Source organism: Limulus polyphemus, unplaced genomic scaffold (genome assembly GCF_000517525.1).
Source record: "Limulus polyphemus unplaced genomic scaffold, Limulus_polyphemus-2.1.2 Scaffold250, whole genome shotgun sequence".
NCBI classification, from domain to species: domain Eukaryota; kingdom Metazoa; phylum Arthropoda; class Merostomata; order Xiphosura; family Limulidae; genus Limulus; species Limulus polyphemus.
In genome coordinates, this window is record NW_013665860.1 from 350,220 (window position 1) to 359,922 (window position 9,703).

Below are 9,703 nucleotides of genomic sequence, written 5' to 3' on the forward strand. Positions count from 1 at the left end.
ATAGAAAAATGTTAATTTCTCATTCATTACAAGCTGTGTTCCCATTGGAAACACATTGATTAGTTTGGATGAATTTGTAGTGGCTCTTGTCGCATAGTTAGAAAGCCAGAAAAATTGTGATAGTTATTGGACATTGTTTTCTTTTTGCATATTATTATTCTATGTTTTTTGGTGCATTATTTAATTAAATAAAACTTGTTTTGTTCACGAGAATAAATAAAAGTAGTGTCATTGACAGTTGACAGCAAAAAGAAAAAGGCCCAGGTAAGTGCTTTATTTCTTGTTTTTCATGTGTATGTTTTATTTACTATTATAAAAGTAACTAAAATGTAAAAATTGGAAATTCTTTAGGTTAATTAAGGTTAGATTAGATAAAATAAATAATAATATAATAATTTTTCATGAGGAACCCATGCAAGCAACTCGTGGGTAATGTAATTTGATAGCATAATGTGAGTTGCACATTCCCCAAGTGATTTACAATTTATATTTATAATGACGTGAATAGTAGTTAGACATGGTTCAAAGGGCAATAAAACAATAAAATGTAAGTATAAACAGATGTATATTGTTACCAGTTTAAAACTACGTAGGATAAACATGTAGTTTCAGGTTACAATTTGAAGTCATTCTAGAAAGAAAAAAATTATAATTTATATTTATTTCGATTCTTTTTAGTTGGTTATGAGGTTGGTCAAATTGACCTACCTTGTATAGAGTTAGCATAGAGAAAATAAAAAGATAAAATGTACATTTTACTGAAAAAAAAGTTTAAAATGTATTTAGCAGGTTTTAGAGATTACACAAATGACATTTGAGATTTTTGAGATGAGGAAAACTATTTTTAATTTTAACGTGAAAATCATGTAGCACTCGGACAGGTAAAAAAAACTTGATATATTCACGGACAAATCTTTCGTAAAAAATACTTCATTAAAAAAAACTGATTTTTTTCTGTACAAATGACTTGTAATGTTTACTAAAAGTCTGCCAAATTTTATGAAGATACACATCCTGTATTAAAACTATATACAAGTGAAAATGGTTAAGTGGTTAGTTGGAGGGACTGAGCCTATATCAAGAAAGTTTGTAAGTGGCTCAATGCTAAATATGCAGTACATGTACTCTACATACATAGTTTAATCTAGTTGGCTAGGATGAGGGAATCGACCAGGTGCATTCCAAATGTCATGAACAGGCTACAACAAAGTGTATGTGTATGAGAGATGTGCATGACAAAGTGTGAAAATACTGTATGTGCCAATTGGTGTGAATTTCCGAGAAATGAATATCAGCTTTCGTATATCAAACTGAAATGTTATGGCATTTTCACTGCATTGTTGGAGGTCTCGAAGGCAACATATAATAGAAAGAATGATTCCTACGTTATGCTAAGCAAAGAGTAAGTTGATTTGCAAATTACAATTCGAACCCAGAATGTTTTGTCCCCTGATATATATATTCTATTGCTGATTTCATCAAATAATGATGAAAGAAGAGCTGAGCACAAACTTTTCATTTAATACGTTTTGAGCTGTAAAGTGCCAATTATAACATAACATTTAAAAAAACTAGAGATCATTTGGTTCTCCAAGGCTGTTCTTTTGCAGTATTCAGTTGCAAAAATTGTAGGTTTCACACAGCAGAATTTTGTATAGGCCTTTTTTTCTTTAAAATTATTTGTATTATAGATAAAAAAAAAAAAAAAGAATTTATTTAGAGTTTGATGATTATTTTCTCACATAAAAGTGACTTATACATACTTGTAACCATAATTAAATAACTTGTAGCCAGTAAAACAGTTGCAGAACACGAGTATTTCAAAGTTGAGTTGGGTATGGTCTTGTGATTAATGCACTGGACTGTGAATCTAAAGATTTATTGTTTTCATTCCACTGCTGCAAAAATGCACTGCTCTTTGGGGCCATGGCCAAAGAATTAGCAGTTTCTGCTGTTCATTACTGCCTTCCCTCTCATCTTTCATTTCAAAATTAGAGAATGCTATGCATAGATAACTCTTTGGCTTTTCAAGAAAATTCTAGAACAACAATTTTGACAATTAAAAATGTCTTGGATTTGGCATTGATTTTCATGATTACACATTATCATTATATTTTGTATTACATCTAAGTAAGAAATAAACTACAAACAGTGTTAAATACAGTTTACTTTGAATATAGTTAATTATAAAAGACTTATTATTGTATTTTATGTATCTTCATTTTCATGTTATACTCTGAGAACCTAAGTGTAAAAATTTAAGATGTAGTTTTGAGCTTTCATGTTTTTTTCATTGTTGTTATTTATAGAGAGACATTTTCCATCCTACACACTTTAACAGCACCATTGAGTGTGATCCACCCAACAACAAAATTCATCAATTTTCAGGATACATGTGAGTCATCCAAACTTATGTCTATTTTTATGTATATGTTATTTTTCAGCATTAATTTTTTTGTCATTGATGATATACATGGACATACAGACAGAGTTTAATCAAAGATGAATACAGAACTGTGTTACAGTATATATCTGTAGAAGTGTTTTACACATCCCAGTGTTAAGTAGTCAGAGATACTTTTGTCTGGGTAACCTGTCTGATTAATGTAAGATATCTAAAATAATACTTAAGAAAAAATTCAATGTCAAAACATTCTTTTACTTTTTGCTATGTACATGGCAAGGACAGGTATCTTATTAAGTCAGTAATATCAACAAATGATTAATCAAGTTGTTTCATCACAGAAAATATGGGATTTTTCTCATCTGGTGGATAACTTGCCAGTATTTGTCAAACAACTTTTCCAACCTGTATGAATTATTAGATACTGTACCTTTTAAAACATATGAGCATTTTACCTTAGAAGTGCCCATTTCCAAACTTAATAAACTGATGATATAAATGTACAGTTAAAGTCCTTTGAAATATCAATGTATGTACTTGCTGATGAGTCAGTTGTGTGTTTCTCTAAGCAGTACGTAGTATTACATGCTTGACCTGACTCCTCCACAATACTCACACCTTAGTTATTCCCCTGTCTTTGACTTTATATAAATTGATATTAAAGGATAGATAGATTTTAGAGATTAATATTTGTAAAGTTTTTTTCTTTTAACAAAAATATAACTCCAAGTAATTTTAGAAGAACATGTTTTTCCTTATAGCAACGATACAGGGAGATCCTGTGTGTAGTTTCACTTCAGTCTTTGCTTTTCACAGGCTAGTAGGGTATCTGAACATCAGTGTATACATTGTTCAGTTGCCTCTAGAAGAACATGTTTTTCCTTATAGCAACGATACAGGGAGATCCTGTGTGTAGTTTCACTTCAGTCTTTGCTTTTCACAGGCTAGTAGGGTATCTGAACATCAGTGTATACATTGTTCAGTTGCCTCTTGCACAATAAAAAGTCAAGTTTTTATTTGGTTTAACTTTGGTTTCCAGCTTTCTTGTTTCTATTATGCGAGAGAATGACTTGAGAAAATGTAATATTTATCTTACTCTTAAATATATTAACATCAAAGTATTTTAGGTAAACATAAGGTAAGTTTGTTATTGTAAATTTAACCATTAGTGGTGAATTAAATAGAAAAATTATATTTAATTGGATTGGACAGATTGAAAATATGCTAAAAGATTTAGTGATAGTTGATTGTACATAGTTACAGTAGTGATTATGTATTTGTCTTGTAGTTTCCTCTGTAGAAGATTACTGAGCCAGAGTATAATACGCATTAGTATTATCTGTCTGTAAATCAGACAAGTTGCTTTTAAAATGTGAGATATTTGTTTTCACTCTTTTGAAAGTTCCTAGTGGTATCAAGAGCAGTGAAGTGTAAAATCATGTTGTACCAGTAACAGCATGAAAATAGGTCAGTAAATAATAAATTCTATGTTGGATTGTTATCAGACACACTGAGCTTGTTGAACTTTATAAGAGCTGCTTATCACTTAATCTATTGTATTGATAATGTTTTTTGTAAAGTATAGACTATTAAAGTTTAAGTGCAATTTTACATAATGTTAAAATGTTTTTTTTCTTATTTCTGTGATAAGGACCAATTATTTAATTACATCAACAATAAAAATTCTCACCTTTTTATTTAATGAACTTTGGTAAAGCTGGTTGTCTATGTTATTATGTGGATTCAGTGACAATTAATTTAGAAATAATATGATGAGTGGCTTTAACCTTTATAAAAACATCCATGAAAAAGCTTATTAGATAAAAACTTGTATTTATCATTTTAGTATTTTAATGAATCATAGATCATGTATCAATATCAACATTTGAGATGAAAGAATAAAGGTGTTATGTAATACAACATTATAAAAAAAGGAAATGTATACATATATTATAATTATCATTGAAAAATGTTCAAATCAAGTATTTTTTTGCTCAGAATGGATGTAATTACATTTTTCTCTATATGTATATTTAAATGTTTCACATATTACGTAAAGCAGCAGTAAGTAAGCTCCATACTGCTGTCACGTATTAATTATTTTTCTGCTTTTCCAAATACCTTAATCCTACACTTTTATTGTTGTTGGTGTCACATAATTTAAGCATTTACTATGTAGAATGCTGCATGTAAAAGATTTGATCATTGAAATTATTTTTCTCTTATATATTTAAGTGTTATATATTTTCAGAAATGTTCATTAAGTATACTAGCAGAAATAACCACCCTCGAGCAGGTATAACTGTTAGTTCCCGTGGAAGGATATTGGGCCTGTGTCCTTTTCTGGAATTGTCTGACAGTTCTTTAATAATTCACTCATACTTGACATTCAGTAATGTTTACCTTCCATGAGAAAAAGGATTTTATTGAAATTTTAGTTTAAAAATGAGCTGTCATCACAGCATTACATCATAGAGTAGATTTTATTGAAGTATTTTTTGTAGATGCAGTTATCAATGAAAGTACCTTGCTTTTCTGTTGCAAAACTAAAGAGATTTTCACTAAAGAAAAACAAATATTTTATTTTTAATTTTGTTTTTTGATTGTTTTATATTTTACAACTTACTCCTTTTTTTTGTAATTTTTATTGGTTAAATCTCAAACTTACTCCTTTTTGTTTGTACTTTTTATTGGCTAAATCTGAAACTTCTTTTTGTTTGTACTTTTTATTGGCTAAATCTGAAACTTACTCCTTTTTGTTTGTACTTTTTATTGGCTAAATCTGAAACTTACTCCTTTTTGTTTGTACTTTTTATTGGCTAAATCTGAAACATACTCCTTTTTGTTTGTAATTTTTATGGGTTAGATTCCAAAATTATTCTAATGTAAAAATCTTATACATACAACTGAGACTGAACTATAATTCTACGAAAGTTCTGTTTTTAGTTTTCAGCATGTCTTGTCCTATGGTGGTCAGAATAAGATTTTTTGTCTTAAGTTTTCCTACAGTGGATATTAAACTATTACCAACAAACCCTATTCTCAATGGTTTTTTTTATAAACAATAGGTCCATCATGAACAATACAATGATAGACTGTATAAAAGTACTTTTGAAACCTTGTGCCTATAGCAGGCATATTTTTTTTTACACAGTGAATACTTTATATGTAAATGTTATTAAGTCTGTAATTTTGTAACACAGACCTCGTAATCTTTAAGTACTATTGCGTGATAGAAATGAAATCTCAGATTTTTATGTTAAATGTTGTTGGTTTTATATTTGTCATCAGATTAGGTTTTTTAGTTTATCTCAAGTGTGATACTAGTGGGAATGTTTTTAATATCGTGTAGGTATTGTTACACGTTACATTACCACAATTTATTTTTTGATAAACTTTATATGTAGAGTAAACAACAACAGTATTGGAGACTTGTACTATATCATCACAACTCTTGGAAATTGTTTAAATGAAGATTGAGATAGGTCAAAATATATTCAAGATATTAAACATTTGTAGATTTCTATATATCCTATAAAATGCTAGTTTTTTAAACCAATCCAAGTATGAAGTAATTTAATTATTAGACAGGTTTTATGTAGTTGTATAGTAAAAATGAAAAAGTACTGAAATAAGCTTTTCATGAGAAGCAAGAAGTAAACAGAACTTTAAATACATTTACGTTCTCTTATGTTAGGCTCTTGGGGTTAGTCAAGATTGTGAGATGTTTATGCTGTTACACTGGCAGAGTATGTAGCTAGTAAACAGCAAAAATATGTTTAAAATAAATTAAATTTCATGTTTGAGTTTTGTCAAATATATATGAAACAGAAATGGCTCAACTAATTAGTCATTTATAGTGTCTTGGTTAATGTGTTAAAGAATTAGTTTCATTATTTTTGAAAGGAAATTTTTAATAAAAAAATTTTTCTTCAATATTTTAGTATCCACCATAATAAAGAAAATGTTCCAGTGAATAAAGAAAACCTACTTTTACGAGACTGTGTTGTGAAAAATACAGATTTTGTGGAAGGAATAGTGGTTTATGCAGGTTAGTTAATTCTTCCTTTCTCACATGGTAAAAGATTTGTGTGTATGAACCTTAAAACATAGTACTTTTCTTGATGTGTTAATGTGTGTATGAACCTTAAAACATAGTACTTTTCTTGATGTGTTAATGTGTGTATGAACCTTAAAACATAGTACTTTTCTTGATGTGCTAATGTGTGTATGAACCTTAAAACATAGTACTTTTCTTGATGTGTTAATGTGTGTATGAACCTTAAAACATAGTACTTTTCTTGATGTGCTAATGCGTGTATGAACCTTAAAACATAGTACTTTTCTTGATGTGTTAATGTGTGTATGAACCTTAAAACATAGTACTTTTCTTGATGTGCTAATGTGTGTATGTATGTGAAATGGTCCTTCATGTTTGTAAAATGTATGAAGGTTGTAAACAGCTTCTGCCATACAGTCCACTGGTGCTGTTAGTGGCTGATTTCATATTTCGATCCTTTGTTTATAAAGTTGGAAAATAAAAGTTAATTTATGGTGACTGAATTGTCCTTTCTTCTACCAACAAAACAGAGTTTTCTGGCCAAGCTAAGATATCTTCAAAGCGTGCCACTAAACTACAACGACCTTCAATCAGTATGGCAGCCCTTGTGGCCTCATGTTGTACAAAAGTAGTTCCTCGCATGCAATTTAGGTCACAATCAAATTTGCTAAAAAATTTTGTACTAGCCTGAATTTTCTTATAATTAATATTTTAATTTGTAATTTAAAGTTTAAAACATTGACTTAGTTTCTATCTTACAAATATTTTATATCTGTATACAACAATAAAGTTTATAAAAGTTGTATTACTGCACATTTAACATATCTAGTCTAGGCCATTAGAATTAAACTATTGGAGTCGTAGTACTCAACAGGGTCACACATAGTTATCTGTGAGCTTGTCTGTAGAAAAAACAACAACTGATTATGTGGCCAATGCCATGGCAAATAATAACAGGATATGAATTCAATAGTATTTATTTCTTGGTGATAATAAAAGGGCCATTAGTGGGTCTAAAACAGCAGGCACCATGACAGACTTGATGGGGGGAGACTAACAAGCCCTTACAAAACTCATTTTGTGGGTGCTTTCAGGTATCAGTATGTAGTCACCCATCAAAGTCACTGTTGAAAGTGGGACCACTTATTTTGTACATATTGAAGAAATGTATGGTCAGCATTTTTTTTTGTGTATTCTTTCTTTTGGGTTCACAATTTATTCCTTTGTGACTCGTTAAGTGCTAGATCAGTAAATATTAAAAATTGCAGTGCACTAAAGGTTCAAATAGTAACTTAATTTCATTGAGATACTGCATACCTATTAGTGAGCAGGGTGCACCTGTTAGTTGGAGCACAGTATTTCCATCTGGGGCTTGATGCTTGAGACGCAATCTGAAGATTCCCTTCAGCCTGATGGCAGGATCACTGTTTTGTTTTGATGGAATCCATAGCAGAAAAGTGTTGACATACCAAGAGGTTTCAGTAATAAGACTTGATATACTTTACAAGTGTAGATAAAGATATCTGTATTAATTTTTTTATTATTATTGTTTTTTGGGAACCTTCTTATGCCTCTTCCCCCACGTTACATTCTGTGGCTCTCACTGTAGTATATAAAATAAAAAAGGAGTGGTTTAAGTTTAGATAAACATATTTAGAAATACTAAACTCAATGCAGAAACTAAGTGCTTGAGAAGTGATAATTTTAAGTTTGTCTGAAGCTTTTGTTAGGGGGTCATTAATGCAGTTGCTGACTGATGAATTATTTTAAGAATTTTCATGTAAAGTATGTCAATCTAGACAACTTATTTCTGATTCTAATTAAAATAAAAGAAGTGTTTGCAAGATGCCTTATGTATTTGGTAGTGTTTGAAGGGAGTTATGCCACTGTATGGATACTTAAGGTAAGAAATAATGTTTCAAAGCATATTAACACATACAGACAGACAAACAAAAGAGCCATTTAAGCAAAGGCTGTGCATTGAATGTTTCCAGTACATACATCAGTGTTGTCTTTACTTCTTGTGTTAGTAAAAATGTTCAAAATTTTTCCACTCTTTTATTTTATGATTGATCATGATGCTGGTAATAAACTAATATGAATAGGGGATGAATGTGATTTCTACACATTACTAATTGCTTGAATGAATAAAATATAAAATATATTGTTTCTCTTCCTACTATCACAAAAGTTTTATGGTTTAAATGCATGAAATTTTCTTCTCTTCTATAAATCCATAATTTTTCCCAGGGAGGCCAAAAAACCCCTGACATCTCTTTGGCATCTTGCAGAATGTTTCCTATGTTAGCTTTGGAAACCTCCCCCTGACCAAATCTTGGTAATGACCATACACATGTACATGTGTATGTTAACTGGAAGTTAATATCATTCATTATATTTCAGGTTATGATACGAAGGCTATGTTGAACAATGGAGGACCAAGGTATAAACGCAGTAAACTTGAAAAATGTATGAACCGTGATATTATTTGGTGTATAGTTATCTTGGTAGTTTTGTGTTTTGCAGGAGCAACAGGTAAGCATAATGTTATCTGAATATTTTATATCTATAAATATAATTACTTGATGCAAAATTAAAAGACATCCTTTCACTGGATTTCATTTCAATTCAGTGTAATGTTGTTAGAAATATGATTTTTATTTTTTTTTTTAACAGTGTTTTACTCAAAACTTCACTTGAATTGTTCATAAGCTACAGAACAGGTTAAAAGTTTTTATGGGCTTCTATTATCTATAACTAGCGTATAGCCCATCAAAAATGATGGGGCAAGTACTACCATTTCCACCCCATAGTATACTCTGACCTCACATTTCATAGCTAACTGAAATAAATAAATTTTGTGAAATCAAGCTTGACCAACAAATAGGCAGAGAAGTGCAGTTGAGGCAGTCAAATGCTGGTAAATTCCTTTGTGAGCCAATCAAAATTAAAATAATTAATAAAATGAATTTGTGGCAAATTCATAGAATAATTATTGGTAAAAATCAGTTATATTAACAACATCTAATATATAGAAAAGCCAATGTATTCTGGTAAAACTATGTTCCAACAATGGCTTTTATGTCATGTTGCTCAGCAACAAAAGTATAACCTAATATAGTTTAATTCAGAAACTATTTAAGTTTAAAATTGAATAGACATGATAAATTTTATGCACTTGCCTTTAGGCTAGGTGGTCTCACACTGTCTTTACTTTAGGCTTTTATACCAACACTTGC

At 30.0% G+C, this 9,703-nt stretch overlaps 1 protein-coding gene across 1 annotated transcript in view; it reads left to right on the forward strand.

Annotated features, from left to right (window-relative positions):
* LOC106478796 (probable phospholipid-transporting ATPase VA) overlaps positions 1–9,703 on the forward strand; it is an 82,841-nt gene that overhangs the window by 16,174 nt on the left and 56,964 nt on the right. The window contains exons 4-6 of the mRNA XM_022382460.1: positions 2,310–2,395; positions 6,349–6,455; positions 8,868–8,999. Coding sequence (XP_022238168.1) covers positions 2,310–2,395; positions 6,349–6,455; positions 8,868–8,999 — 325 coding nt within the window. The remainder of the gene's footprint in view (positions 1–2,309; positions 2,396–6,348; positions 6,456–8,867; positions 9,000–9,703) is intronic.